The 16,522-nt window shown below is 35.5% G+C and overlaps 1 protein-coding gene across 8 annotated transcripts in view; it reads right to left on the reverse strand.

Moving 5' to 3' along the window:
- Nucleotides 1-2,394: 2,394 nt before the first annotated feature.
- The window catches only part of SEPTIN7 (septin 7), a 202,048-nt gene continuing 187,920 nt past the window's right edge, over nucleotides 2,395-16,522 (reverse strand). For all 8 annotated transcript variants that reach the window (XM_085005834.1, XM_085005831.1, XM_085005833.1 and 5 more), the window contains 4 exons: nucleotides 14,986-15,111; nucleotides 8,207-8,342; nucleotides 4,510-4,649; nucleotides 2,395-3,455 (listed from right to left, as the gene is read on the reverse strand). In XM_085005834.1, coding sequence (XP_084861960.1) covers nucleotides 3,416-3,455; nucleotides 4,510-4,649; nucleotides 8,207-8,342; nucleotides 14,986-15,111 — 442 coding nt within the window. In that variant the 3' untranslated portion in view covers nucleotides 2,395-3,415. The remainder of the gene's footprint in view (nucleotides 3,456-4,509; nucleotides 4,650-8,206; nucleotides 8,343-14,985; nucleotides 15,112-16,522) is intronic.

A 16,522-nucleotide genomic window follows, 5' to 3' on the forward strand; every position in this document is an offset into this window, starting at 1 on the left:
TTTGCGAGTGTTTTTCTCTTTTTTGGGGGGGGGTGGTGCCCACGGCATGTGGAAGCTCCAGGGTGAGGGAAACCCACACTACAGCTTCAATCTGAGCCACAGCAGGGACAATGTCAGACCCTTAAAGTGCTGTGCCACCGGGGAATTCCTGCAAGCTATTAGAAAGGATTACAGTTTACTTTGTGGCAGACAATAATTTTTCTTTTTACATCAAGCAGGATACCAGAGGAGTATTCTAGGACGTCACTGAGGATTCAATAATAACAGAATATTAATGGTCTACAACTACCTACTACCATACTAAATCAATGACTTCCTAAGTAGAGCGTGTTAGCTACTTCGCTGGGGCTTGGAAAGAGCACTAAGCTTTTATTTCTTTTTAAAATCATGTTTCATTAATATTCACATTAACATAGTACTACATATATTCAATTTATTACACAATTATAATTATGGATACATGCTCAAAATTATTTTAATAAGGCAGGATCAGGTCTGGAGATAGTGATCTAGATGACTTGCTAAGGGAACACTTAAGCTCTCTGTATTACCAGACCCTAAAAATGTTCTTTCTTTTTTTATCACCTATATTATACCCTGATCTCTACATTCCTAGGTCTTTCTCCAAGAGGATAAAAGGCATGAAAGGTGCAAGGAGTCAGAAAGTAGTGTGACACCAAGCTAATGAGTCTGAGAAGGAATCTATATCTCCTCAGCTTTCAACCTGAGCTACACAGAAATAAACCATATGTCCAATTTATTTTCAACTTCCCCAATTACTGGTGAACTTTACAAAAACAATTAGATCTTATTTCCACTAGGTGGCAGTAAAATCCTGCAATGTGGTGCCCAAAATGTTCACTGGGATTAGTGTTTATTTATTCAATCTCACTTAATTAGAAAGACAGCATACTGGTTAATGAGTTACTTCAATTATATAGTGCTTCTGACAGTGGAGACCAAGTATTGCCCATTCTGCTGTTTACAAGCTGGCCTCTTCTTATACCATCCTGAATGTTCCATGTACTGTGAATACAGCAGTTCTCAAAAATCCACAGGCCATATAGCAAAAAAACCCCTCAATATGCATGAAAAGCCTGGAGCCAACCATCAGGTCCTATACCAGATTCATATAAAACCTTACATGAATAAAGACTTCTGAAGTCTTTGCTGGGGTGGTAGGATAAAGGTAACTTTATAAAGGTATCAAATAGTACAGAATTCTTAAATGGCAACTATGAGAACCTGTTTCTAGAAGCAACTGTACTTACCAGTTAGGCAGATGGACAATATTAACTTTCTCATTTTGCACTCTCCACATCAGTAGGTTGTTCCTAAAACCAAACCTTTGTGGTTAAGGGTGTTAACTCAAACTCTCTTAACACAAGAACCAAAACAAACAACAAAAAAGCCCAGCATCTGCTTACTGAACATCTGATTCTGGTCTTGGACAAACAGCCAATTTAAAAAAAAAAAAAAAAAAAAAAGCCATTCACACCATATTATATTCTCCAATAACAGAAAGCATTTTAGGATTAACAAAACTTTTCAAGACAGTCTTTAACCAGTGATGGCCATCAAATAAGGATAAATGTTTACTGCAGTATTCTTAAATCATGTTTTTAATGCCCCATTAGATCTGCTTTAAAAATAGCACCCTGATGTGAACTTACATAAGATTCTACAATGGGAATCTTCCTATATTTATATCTATTATCTTTGAAAAGCAGTAAGAATCTTTCAAGCGCACTGATTTATTTAAATCCTTCAGCCTCTGATATTGTGGCGCAGTGGGTTGATGATCCGGCTTGTCTCTGCGGATTTTCCGGTTTGATCTCTAGCCCAAGGCAGTGGCATAGGCTGCAGCTCCAGCCTGGCCATTCCTGACCTAGGAACTTCCATATGCCACGGGAGCAACCAAAAAAGAAAAAAAAAAGGAAGAATTATCAATAACTTCCTTCTGCTCAGATCATTAACTTTGAAAAGTAACAGATTTGATGAAACTTTTTAAGGTATAAACTGGGTATCATTAATTATACTTAAAATACCATAAAGCATTATGTTAAAATCTTTATCATTTGACCTTAGTGAAAAGAAATTACACTACCCTCTTTCCAGTTAAAAAAATTTCAGTCCAAGGCCTTCTTGAGAGTTCACCTAGGGAGTTGAAATTTGTTCTCAGAGAATGTGTTAATAGGAAATAGTAATGAATAGAGAGATACTATATTCTATAAATTGGGAAATCAGCACATATGCATTCTAAATGAAACAAACCTATAAGAGAAAAGATAAAGAGTTACAATCATGGAAGAGGCAAACTCAAGTTGAAAAGCTTCCCAAGCATATTCTAGACTTCATATATGAACTGCAGAATATTTAAGACCCCACACTCTATTACATCACAACATTGTTTATTATGTGAATTTTTTACAATACAAACAAAAAATACAGAAATGCAATATATGAATACAGCTAAATGCAGAATGGTGACTTTTTTTCCTTTTCAAGAGGCCATGATTCCCATTTCTAGTAAAATAAAGAGACTGCACATAGGTAGAAATAGGTTGGTCGTTAGCTTCACAATTTTGCCTAGAAATGATCTATAAATGCATTTTTTTCCCCCTGCTACTTACCATAAAGTGTAAAAAGGGAATTAAAGGAAAGTTTCCTTGTTGGTTCCTACCATATGAAAGATGCTATATTCTATTTTAGCAGGGCCAATATATGGAAAATACCTAAATTAAATGTTATTACAAAAATGAAGCAGTAATGAGATTCTGGCTAAAGAGGGCACTAAATGAGAATAATATATATTTAAAGAATTCAAAACAAACAAACAAAAAAAGGTTGTTATAAAAAAGCTCTAGGTGTATTGTAAGCATATAGGTTTTTTTTTTCCATGTGTATTTTTAAACAATGGAAGTGTCAAAAAATAGGGTCAACTGTGTTAGACTAAATTACATTATTGTATACGCTGCACTGAATTGAACCTTTGTATTATAATTATCATAAAGAAGCATAGTTTGCATCATATTATGGCAATTTATCCTCAATGAAAACCTTCCAGAGTCCTTTTATTTTGGAATATCCTGTAAACAATCTAACCACCAGAACATGATTGTACAACAGTAAAATGTTTTCTTGCATTAAATTGAAGACATCTGTTTAATAAAAAAAAAAAAAAAAAAGATGTAGGAAAGGTACTTAGAGCTGTTAGTTTCTAAGTACACAACACCTTAGACAATTCAAGGCATCTTAATCTCCATTAAGAACAAAAAAATAATAATTTTTGTCATGCTGTTAAATCCATCATTAAGGATAAAACCGGTGCAAATTGGTCAAACAGATCCAACAAACACTGATGTCCAAGCTGGCATATTGGCAACTAATACATAACTGGTGGTCAATAGAGGGTTTAAAAGATCTTCCCTTTCTTCTTGTTCTTTTCCAAGGTTCTAAATGATTAAAGGAAAATAACCAAAATGAGTGACCACTTTATAAACATAGACAACATACGGTAGCAATAGCTGATCCAACTACAACTGTGTTGGATTTTTAAATACTACTTTTTTTATTTTAAGAAGAAGGAGATTTAGAAATGAACAATAAGGACAATGCTAGTCTATAACATTATTTTCTTGGAAAGCAGTATTTGACAAAATTCCAGGACAAAGAGTAAAAAATTACAAAAACACAAAATATAAGAACAATTTTTTCCTAAATGAAATTAGAGCAAATCAAAAGAGATCAACTGATATCAACAACAATATCCTTTTCTCATACTGCCATTTGCATTCTGAAATGCTTTGCTTTTACAAATACATTTTTCTCTTCCTTGGGGAAAAAATTAATAGAAAAGGACAGTGAGAAAAATCTTTTTAGCAATGTTCCTTATGCTTGCCAAAAACTGAATACAACCGTTATGTCCAACAATTGGTATGGAGAGGTAATAAGCTATTGATTATGGTGAGTCAACTGAAGAGAACATTATGAAGCTACTGAATTATAATTATGAAGACTGGTAAGTCACAGAAAGTTGTATTTACTTTTGTCTTTTTAGGCCTGCACTCACAGCACATGTAGGTTCCCAGCCTAGGGGTCAAATCAGAGCTGTAGCCACCAGCCTACACCAGGGCCACAGCAACGTGAGATCCAAGCGGCATCTGCAAACTACACCACAGCTCACGGCAATGCCGGATCTTTAACCCACTGAGTGAGGCCAGGGATTAAACCCACGTCCTCATGGATACTACCTATGAGCAGTTCATTAACTGCTGAGCCACTACAGGAATGCCACAGAAAGTATTTACAGTAAAAAAAAAAAAAAATGATTATAACAGACTGCATCCATCTACATAAAATACCCATCCATGAAAATAATTTGTGCTTCAGATGTATCATAATGGGTGATGGCTTCTCAAATGTTATTTTAATGGTTTTAAAGTAAGTAAGAACATAATTATTTAAAACATTAATACACACATTTCTTGGGAATATGATATAAGTTACCTTGAAGAGTTCTGTTGTTCTAAAATGCGTTGTTGGGCTTCCCAGTTTGCTTTCTCATCTTCAAACTGACGACGTTTTTCCTCTAACTCTTTGTGCTGTGCTTCCAAATTCTTTTTCATTTGCTCATGGCGTCGCTGGAGCTAATTCAGAACACAATATATAAAATAAAACTGAGCAATCAGGAGCAGGAGTACCTTTCATCCAGGCATCCTAATGTTAACAATATGAGCACTGAGCTCTTACAACTTCAGAGTACCACCCGTAAAGCAGTGTCTAAGATTCCTCTTCCTACATGAATGACCAAAGAGAATGATCTTGGAAAACAGGAAAACAAAAGACTGCAGTAAGCTGGAGTCATGTAGCTCTATAGAGTAGGCATCCCTGTATTACCTCATTTTTCCTTACCCACAAACATGTAGGAAGCTGGGCAGGGAAGACACCACTGCTCCCACTATTACAGATGAGCAAACAGTTGCAGAGTTTAAGTCATTTGCCCAAGTTTGCCCAAGGTCATTAGCCGGAAAGTGGCCGAACCAGGATTTGAACCTGTCTCCTAATTCCAAGTTCAGAAAGCTGAGACAAGTAGAAAGAAAGCAAATAGATAAGGACCTAGAAGTTATAAGATCACCATAAGGTTCCCTGATTCTTACAAAGCAGTGATCCTCAAATATCAGTCTTCATACAAATCACCTGAATGCTTGTTAAAAATACAGATTTCTGGACCTTACCCAGACATACTGAATCAGAATCTCTGGGTTTTTGTTAAGTCTATAAATTTGCATTTTGAATGAGCCCCAGTGATTGATTCTAAAGCCAGTGGTTCCTCCTGAGAATTAATGCTGTAAAAAATGCTACTGAGAGGTGGAAAACACACACAAAGTAACTGCACAAAGAGCTTATCTGCTGGTTCACTAAATAATTCCACTGAGGTACTACTATTCAATCCATTTGAGGAAAACTATCATAACAACCACAACAAAAATAGACTCAATTTAACTCCACCAGAATACTAAGAACTACTGAAAACCTTCAAATGTCCAGGAACTATGTTCTGGTGAAGACTGTATTACATCAGTAAGTTGACATCTTGAGTTTGTATTATAATTTTGCATTCAACTTGTTTTCTTAATTACCTTGTAAACCCACCAAAAAACGACTTCATATTCCTTCCTATTTCAAGTATTTCATGCAATTTCTACAAAACAAGACCACCTAAGATACAGTTAAGCAAAGATGAGTCAAGTTTGAGGTACTATCTTCCTGATGATACCAAACAAGAACAGTTACCTCTGAGAAGAAGAGATAGGGATACAAAAGGGAGACACAAAGGATGAACTGATGATGCTCTTTTAAGCTGGACAGTAGGTTCTCAAGTGTTTACCTGTACATCATTCTTTGCCTGTACATTTATGTCACTTATATGTATCTTCTGTGTTAACTGCATTCAGGTGAAAAGTATAGGTCACAATCTCTTTCTAAAATTCCTAGAAGTGTTTTATAGTGGGGAATTTTTCAGATTTTAGAAAGCCAATGCTACTTAGAAAGGTCTACACACTATATTTACAAAACAACTCCTGGGCTACCTAGGTAGCTCCTATAATCAAACACATTACTATTTTATTATATGAATATATATATTCTCACCAAGTGGGATAAACTATGAGTTCTAGGTCTGATTTTGCAGTTTTCAGAGCCTTTTAAGATTTAAATTGTGGATACAGGATTGTGGACTTGTCTAGTGATTAAGAGCAAAGTTAAGTGGGTTCAAATAATGGCTTACAGCTATGTAGCACTGACCAAGTTAATCTATCATTCCTCTCATGTAAAAATGGGAAACGGACAATGATATCTTCCTTGTAGGGCTATGGTATGGATTAAATGACATAATCCATGCAAGATGCTTAGTACTGTGCCTAATGTGCCATGCTGCTGGATGTAAGCAACTATGCCCCAAACAAGTATTTCTAGCATAAATAAACTTGAGAAAAAATAGTACTAAACGGGGTTAAATAGGTTTCTTTACCTATATATTTATAAACTCACAGTATTAGGCTTACAAGTATTAGGGGAAACCTGGCCCAATTCTCTTTACAGGTCCTTTCAATGCTAATAAAGATACTATCGTTCAAAGAGTAGTTAAGTTTCTCAAAACTCTGTTTTCACCATTCCCAGTACCATAAAAACTCTTAAAGTATTCTCTGACTACAGTTTTACAATTGTTTATAACATTTACTCTCAAAATCAGGCCCTAAAATATGTCTATATCAAATGTAAATTTTACTATTTTTAGATATTCATCAAAATCTAAGTGTAGAAATAATGCAGACACTTGATTATACCTGGTTTTTTTTTTTTTTGCCTTCTGATAGGAATTTTCCAGATTATTTATTAATTAGTGAAGTGGTAGAGACTCAAATGGGCAGATTAACAACAAATTAAACTAAATTAAAAAGACTAAAATAGATCTCCAAAATGTCATCTTAATAACAGGTGCTGGGGATGCTAGTGCTTAGATGCTTGGCAGTCTTAAAATAGGAGGAGTTATTCTATATCCCCAATGAATTATGCATATGATAAATAAAATAACAGTGAAAGGTTTTTTAATAAGATATTACATGAAAAGCCCAGTAATTCAAGAGAATTCTAACATGGAATAAAAACATTTCCTCAAAATTATTAAATACTCACTCCATGCAATCTGTCTACTCGACAGATTGCTTTTGGTTGTGTATTCAGTCAAAGAAGGCTTATGTATTTTATGCAGTAATTACAAAAGCGATGAGACCAACTACACGGATATAACAGAACAGATCTCAATCTCCTTTTAATATATTTAAATATAAAAATATTATTATATCAGTGGGGCCACTTATAAACACAGATCTCACTGAATTTCGCCATTAAAAGTAATGCACAACAAGTCTATGCTGAGAAAACTTCGTACTGAAACTGTTGATTTATTTTGTGTTTACCTATTGGTTTCTTCTACTGTTCTCAGTCAAGCCAACTACTTACTCTATAGATTCTTGTGTTAATGAGTTTTCTTCTCCATCTTTTATTTCTTGTCACTTATTAAAGGATATGTCTTCGCAATCTTTTTGATTAATAGAAACTAAATATATGCCTCAACATCTAGAGGGATTCCAAGGTAGTATATGTTTGTTACTACTCTGATTTTTGTTAACAGTGGAAATTACTTTCACACATATTACGATTAAGGCCCAATTCATTTACAAAAATCACATTCCTTCATTTTTTCCTCTTTGTAATTTACCCTAGCATGTCCTTAGTTCAACTAAGGTTTTTTTATTTTCTTCTTCATTCGTATGCAAAGAAGCCTGACCAATTATTATCCTAACACTAGTTTTTATTCTTATATCCACCCAAAATTCTGATCTTTATTTTTCTTATACTGACTATATGGAATAGATTATAATTTCATTTCTTATAACTTGCTTATTATAGCGAATAATTGACCGTTAGTATTCTTTCTACTTAGCTGTATCCAAACACATATTAAAATACATATTCTTTTACCATACACATAGTGCTTGCTTTTATTTCTCCATTTTATTACATGAGTGCATTATATTAAATCTGAAAAAATCTATATAAAGGTTTTATTATCTATGAATTTTATTAAAGATACTATTTTAAAAAGGAATATTGTGTTTGTAAGAAATATTAGGTTGATTACCTCAGCTTCAGAGTCCTTCAGTTTTTGAACTTTTTCTTTGACCTTCATCTCAAATACCTGCTCCATCTCCATCTCCATTTTCTTCATCTTAGCTACATGCTCCCTTCTTTCTTCTTCCATTTGTGCAAGAGGGCTCCTGTTATGAACATTAAAGATAGTCATTAAACATCTAAAAATGAAAAGTTTAATGCAAAACTCTAAACAGTGATGAAAATAAATGAGATATTTATGCCATTACTGTGTTTTTTTGCTTTCTGTTTTTCCATAGTTTAAAAATAATTTTTAATTACTCCGCCACCACTTTAAATGACACAGAACACAGATTTGTTTGTTTGTTTGTTTGTTTTTTGGTCTTTTTGCTGTTTCTTTGGGCCCCTCCTGCGGCATATGGAGGTTCCCAGGCTAGGGGTCGAATCGGAGCTGTAGCCACTGGCCTATGCCAGAGCCACAGCAACGTGGGATCCGAGCCGCGTCTGCAACCTACACCACAGCTCACGGCAACGCCGGATCGTTAACCCACTGAGCAAGGGCAGGGACCGAACCCGCAACCTCATGGTTCCTAGTCGGATTCGTTAACCACTGCGCCATGACGGGAACTCCCATGAAGTTTTATGTATAAACACATACTTCTAAAATTTATAAATACTTATAATCTAGAACTTCCTTCTATGAAGTTCCCTTGTGGCACAGCTGGTTAAAGATCTGGCATTGTCACTACAGCAGCATGGGTCACTGCTGTGCTGCAGGTTTGAACGCTGGCCTAGGAACTTCGACATGCCGTAGGTGTAGCCAAAAAAACCCAAAACCAAACAAAATACAGCACAACCAAATTTCTAATGAAGAATTATTAATGAAAATTGGTGAAATGCTTCTCTAAACCTAATACATATCAAATCTAAAGGCAACACATAAAATAAATTGTAGAAAGAAAACAGAAAGGAAATATTCCCTAAATACATTCTTAAAATGGAAAACTAGCTGAAAATTTCTTAATTTTGTACTTTAAACAAAATTTTAATGTGAAAAAAGGTAATCACTTATGAAGTTAATAATAAGTTAATAATAATATGTAGAATTACTTCTACAATTTTCCAAGTGTTATAATCTTTTCTTTTTGACAACTAGTGACACGGTTAACTAACAATAATTCAAACTTGTTTTGTTAACTGAGCAAAAACTACCAGGCAAAACCTAAGACACTCTTCATTAGGCAAGTACAGTATTTCTAGGCCGCTCAATGTAACGTCAACGCTCTTGAAAAATTCATCCATCTAACTCAAATACTTCAGTGTTTTAACTTTGAAAGATGATCAGTGATCACAATCTCTCTCTCTCTCTCACACACACACAGGTGAGGATGGGTGAAGAGGAGATATAAATAAACATCTTGACATTTTTGAAATGCCAGAAAATAGACACAAGTATAATTAAATAAAGCAGTTCACTCCACTGACATTAAAATCCATGGGCTCAAACCTCTGCACAATTTTGTTCCAAATTTTCATGCTGAAAAATACTACAAATGAGCTTTATGTTACGGCTAGACCCAAGAGAATGTCGAAGTATCAGTTACCTACTACAGCCCCAGGGAGGAAAGAAAAGTAGGCTCTGTGGCTTTGAGGAGCTCTGAAAACTATTCAACACACTGGGACAACTTAAAGAAGGCAAGACCTTTTCTGATTTTGTTGATAAAATATGTTTATTTTGCCTCCATGAAATCAAGCTCAGACCACTTAATTGTGTCTTTTAAATTGGTGAATTTTATCTCAATAAAGTGGTCAAAAGGTTAAATCATGACTTAAAAACAAAAACAAAATCAGGCTTTGTATTTCACCCATGACTTCAAGGCTAGTCACTTTAATCCTGATGTGACACACTGATTATGGTGACCTCTCTCCTTACAACGCTGGATATTTCTGACCATACAGCATTATTTTTCCTATCAAGGATGAGGGCAAGGTAGTGAGACTGAAACCCAGCACAGCCCTGTGGGGCTCCTCGGTGCAAAAGCTTTTCTGTGTCCCCCATTTCTTGTTCTTAGGAAATGGACCTCATTCAGTCAACATGACTTAGGAACATCAAAGATCACTTTACAAATAATAACAAAGATCACCATAACAAATCACTTAACATAAAAAAAAATCACTTAATGAAGACCACCATAACAAATAGAATAACAATAAAGAAGACCAAGGAGGAAGAAGTAGGTTCAACAAAAAAAGACAGCCCTCCCCTTACTGGGGATCAGTTTAAGAGATCTGCAATCTTAGTATGCTTAATTCTTCTCTCCTTTCCTTTACAACTCCTTGTTCAATCTCTTTATATCTAGAACCTCACCTCCCTTTCTGTTACTTCTAACCACCCTCCCCTGCTCCAGACAGGGGTGGGCAAAATACACTCCCCTCCTGTAGAAAAAAGATGACTTGATATTGTCTTTGCCAGATGCAAGTAATACCTGACAGCTGCTAAAAATAGTGCTCACTTTTCCAGACTCCAGCTTTGAGACAAATTAGTATTTGATTGGACAAGCTCAGCTATTTTTCAGATTTTAACCATATAATCTAAATCCTGGGTTTTGCCCCCAGCTTTATCAAAATAAAATTGACATATAATATTGTCTAAGTTTAAGGTATACAATGTGATGTCTAAATCTTATTTTAAGTTTTAGGACCACTAACGTAACAGAAAGGTACATTTTCAAACATATAAACCAAATATTTTTATTTTTAATCCATAGTTCAACACACTCTACATACAGTCTGTCCCAAAATGCCTCTATAATTTAGACATAAGATAAATTATTCTATTACTCAATACTTAACATAAAAAAATTAATTTAGGGGTTCCTGCTGTGGCACAACAGGATCAGCAGCATCTCTGGAGCACTGAGACGCAGGTTCGATCACCACCCTGCACAGTGGGTTAGAGGATCTGTTGTTGCCACAGCTGCAGTGTAGGTTGCAACCGTGGCTCCAATCTGATCCCTGGCCCTGGCACTCCATATGCTGTGGGGTGGCCAAAAAATAAAAACAAATTAACTTACACTCCAAAACCAGGTGTGATTTAGTACTTTGTGGAGTGTACACTGCTAGACAAAAGTTAATGTAACCATAAATATATATATGTATACACATGTTTATGTATATGCATGTACATATAAGAGCAATGAAAAAACCTAAGTCCATCAGCAATCAATCAGATAAATAAATGACCTTACTGTCAATTTTATTTCTTTCTCAAATTGCCTGCAGATGCTGTTTAGAGACCATATGACGTAATAAAGTGATAAAATGACCACTTTTACAGCACCATAATTCAGTGGTCTTCGACCTGAGGTCTCTTTTGATATGAAAAGCATTACTTGGCCCTGCGCAGTATTAAGAGAACAATTTCCACACCCTCAATTTCCATACAAAGTTTTGCCTAAAGCAATGTGCCTAGAAATTTCCAAGCTAACCGAAAGCCCATTTCTCACATTACAGAGGAAAGACCTACTCCCTATTCCCCATCTCTTACCTAAGGTACACTGTACCTCAAAGTGTGAAAACCTCCAGGTGAGAAAGAGAACTCTCTTTCAATGATTAATCAAGGCACTACAACATAAACCTACAAAGTCTATCTCTCAATATTAAACATTTCCATTAAGGGCATCGTGTGGTGGTAGGTGTTAGAAACATGGTAGGTAGGTCCATATCGAGATGCCCTGGGTTCAGAAATACAGTAGAGGGAGGTGGCTGGAGAACTGGTGACTTCCCTCTGATGATTCTACCTTTTCCATGTTGAGCTTCCTAAAAGCTCAATCTCTCCCTGTCACCACTATCAAAGAGTGCACTGCCATGGAGGAAGAGTCCCATGAGAGCAGAACAAATAGAACGCCAATAAGAAGCCTAGACTCACATTTGCTTAGTTCACATATTTAAATATTAGTCATTCTTTTCAGTTATCCATGGATGGGTCCTTAGCTATAAAGAAAAGCACCTTACATCAGCTAAAAACATGGTAAGTTGCTGATACTGACTTTTTTTTTCAAAAATTCAACTGGAATAAACTGCTAATATTTTCAAGGCAATATCTGATACAATCAATCAAAGGATAAAACTTCAGATTGCTTTCAGATTCACTATGTAACATTCAACAAAGCAGTAAAAACCTAATTTAACAAATCATGTATCTATTCTAATTACAGACATTCCCCAGTTGGTTCAATCTTCAAAAATATTCTTCTACTTACTTAATGTAAAATAAATTAATATACTAACTCCTGGGGCAGTTTAGCACTACAAACTTTTATTTTCACAGGCAATGTTTAGACATGATTTCTCTCATTAAGAAATACATTTCCAATTGAATTCTACTTTCTATGTTTTCATCTGGGTTACAGTTTAATTCAAGTAATCCACACTAGAATTCTATATAAGCAGAAGAATTTTTAATAACACTAAAAGCTTTACTATTTTTCCCTGAATTATACCTGCATCCAACAGCAAAAATATCCCAACAGCCCTATTTTAAAAGCCTTATATTTGAATTATGGAAAAAATTCCTTATTTCTAGCACATGAACAAATGTTTAAAAGAAATAATCGAACATTAAGTACATCCACTTAATGAAAAATATGTACTAATACATATTATTTTTAATTATAAAATTACCATTGGCTTTAATTGTGTACGTTTTTGTTTTAAACAGTTAAAAAATCCATACGCTAGTAAAATGTATTTAGAATGGATTCAAATTTTATGAACAATATTTATTATGATGGATCCTTATATTTTTGTGCTAAATAATAGTTGTTTTGATACAAATTTTGCTAAAAAGTAGATTAAAAAATATTGCCTTTCTCTCATGCACTGAACCTTAACCTCATTTCAAATAGAATCTTGTATTTTAGAAGGCTAGTTAAATAAATAAATACATAAATAAAAGCAAATCAAAACTTTTAAATAGCAGTAGTAAGTTCCTGGAAGTCAGTGTTTTGCATAGTATGCATTACTAATCACCTATATCAAAACCATCTAGGGTGCTCATTAAAAATACAAACCTTCAGGAATTCCCGAAGTGGCGCAGCGGAAATCAATCCAACTAAGAACCATGAGGTTTCAGGTTCGATCCCTGGCCTTGCTCAGTGGGTTAAGGATCCAGGGTTGCCGTGAGCTGTGGTGTAGGTCGCAGATGCAGCTCAGATCTGGCAGATGCAGCTCGGATCTGGCTGCGGCTCTGGTGCAGGCTGGCAGCAACAGCTCCAATTAGACCCCTAGCTTGGGACCCTCCATATGCCACAGGTGTGGCCCTAAAGAAAGGACAAAAAACAAACAAAAAACCCAAACCTTCAGACCCATCCCACATCTACTGAATCAGAGTCTCTTGTTAATGACTGAACCTAGAAATATATCTTCTAACGACCACTCTCAGGAGGTCTCTGAAACCAGAAAATCTAGAATCTGATCAATAAATTTCCTTAAATAAGCATGTTGACAGCATAAGAAGAAATTCAAAGTTAAAAAAGAAATTAGGGGCTATGCTCCAAACAGGAAAATATGGAAGAAAACAGGTCTAACATCAGTCTTAAAAGAGAACTGGTTGTGACTTTGCCAATGACTATTAATGCTTTGTGTGCTTTTGTATGGAATTTTGGGCCACTGTGGAAACATAACTAAAAAAGAAAAAAGGAACATTTTCCTTTTCCATTATAAGGAATGTCAACCACTATAAAACACAGTATTGCTATTTTGAAAACTTGCCTTCCTTAATTTTTAATCACAGAGATTTTTCAGGATTATCCTCTAATGGGAGATAATACCTGCTAAAAATGTACATACCTTGTTAAAAATGGTTTTCATAATGCCTATTATCTTCAACAACCCCAATAAAGGAAAAATAGGGCACAGCCACAGTTACCAAGTCTACACCAGCTAATGCACCAGCCTCCTTACACATCTCTTTTCCCCACATCATCGTAAAACCATCACAGCTTGTGATATTAACTTGACTGGATGAAACTATACACTCAGCAGTCACACCACTCTAACAACCAATAGGAGAAATCCAAACTCCAGCTAATTTACTCCCTGGACATACACAATACGAACAGAGAAGGTAACCAAGACTACATTAATCCAAATACTCCTTTTGTTTGGTCCTGTTCATTTCTATATAATCTGTCTAAAAAAATACACATATACTTGTTAAAGGAACTGTTTGGTTTCTAACTGAGAATCTATCATGTGATGTGATATAAAATTAATTTGATGGTAAATGAGCAGAAGAGAATGCATGGCTTTTTCGCTTAAAGAACAAGGTAATAAAACTACACTTCCTCCAATAAACAATAAAGCTTGACAATATAAATTTCTGCTGTTGTACATAAAAAACATTATCCTGGAGTTCTGTCGTGGCTCAGTGGTTAACAAATCCAACTAGGAACCATGAGGTTTCGGGTTCGATCCCTGGCCTTGCTCAGTGGGTTAAGGATCTGGCGTTGCTGTGAGCTGTGGTGTAGGTCACAGACGTGGCCCAGATCTCACGTTGCTGTGGCTCTGTCGTAGGCTAGCGGCTACAGCTCCGGTTTAGACCCCTAGCCTGGGAACCTCCACATGCCACAGGAACAGCCCTAGAAAAGGCAAAAAGACAAAAAACAAACAAACAAACAAACAAAATAAAAAAAAAACCCACATTATCCCAAATCTTCTACTGAGTAGAGAAATCTGTAGAAAATGAACACCAAGATTATTAACAACATAAACAGTACCTTTTCTGGAGGAAAGGATATATATACTTACTTAGTAAGCTGCCCTTTATTCTTGTTATTATCAACTCCATTATAAGTCACAGCTGCCAGTTTTCTGCTCCGATAGTTCTCATAGTGTACATTATTAGTGACATCTTTCAAGTCCTGCATGTGTGTTCTGTCATAAATAAATAACACATCAAGAGCCTGTTTCTATTAAAAAAGCTTTGGTATAAAATAAAAACTTTATCAAAACTAAAACTTCAGTCTTAAAACAAGCAAAAGACTATTCTGAAGGAAGATGACATTCATCTCTCTTCATTCACGCTCAAGGCAGAGCAAGACAAAATGAGCTAACTTGATGCCAATGGAAATTTAGGTTCTAAAAAGTTTAGGAGCCATAAATCCCCTCAAAGTGGTTACCAAAGAATGACAATTCTACAAAAGAGTATTTACGTATACAGTATATATTTTATATCACTCAAGAAGGGAAAGTATATTAGCTCCTACCAAAGCTCCCCAAACCTAAAAGAAACTGCTTTTCTTTTAGCAATATCATTAATATTTGAGTTTTTGCCCTGGTAATACATAATGTCACATTAGATCACATATCAAGTCAGATTCAAACTGGGGAGTTTTAATTTTGAGTAAATTTTTTTTATTCAAATTGTCCAGTAAATGTGGTACTTTGGTTAAATGAGTGTTTGCTCATAACATTTCCGTCATGCATAAAGTCAATATATAGGACATAGGTATAACTAGGACAATGCCATCATTCCTTCATGATGCAAGATAATAGAAGACTCCCTGAGCTGCTCTATGGTATCCATTATCAATGTAGTATTCTTGGACATACATGGTGTGGCAGTACTCTGTATCATCTGATTGACCCTCTTCTCAGCATCCATTCCTGCACGTGCCATCTCCCACCTTTTATCTCCATCACTTTACCAAAACTCCCTTTTGGGAGACAAACATAAAGGTGTTCCTCTGTTTTTATTCTTCCTGATATCTAGAAAACATTTACTATTACCTTACCCTTTGTGAACAGAATGCGATGTTCAACTACATCTATTACTACTGGACATTTCCATGCAGTTCTCTTACAGTTTACTCCTATTTCTAAGTATGGATGTTCCACAAGCCTCATCTCCCTTTAGACTCTGTTCTGTGCTGAACATATCCTCTCTCTATGGCCACTAGAGTTATCCCTAGAGCTCTCTACTTTAGTCAAGTCAGGTAGTTCCTTACTCCTAGCATATCCAATGGTTAAGCACTGAAAAACTCAAATTAATCTGTCACTGACTCTCAGCCTTCAGAGTTCTACTGTTTTGGAGCTCTCTTCCCATTCTTGAAGTCAAGCCACTCTAATCCAGACAACTTTCTCCTTGGTCGTCGCTCATTTTTTTGGTACCAGTACATGGCATAGGTGACACCATATAACTTCTTCAACTATAAACAACCCCATTTACAAGAAACATGCCAACATCTTTTGTACTCTTGTCATAGTACATAACAGGTCCTTTTAAAAAAAATTGATCTTGGAGTTCCCATCGTGGCGCAGTGGTTAACGAATCCGACTAGGAACC

Source organism: Sus scrofa, chromosome 18 (genome assembly GCF_054392235.1).
Source record: "Sus scrofa isolate SSC_HxYL_T2T_F1_AM1 chromosome 18, Sscrofa_HxYL_maternal_Yorkshire_Landrace_v2.0, whole genome shotgun sequence".
NCBI classification, from domain to species: Eukaryota; Metazoa; Chordata; class Mammalia; order Artiodactyla; family Suidae; genus Sus; species Sus scrofa.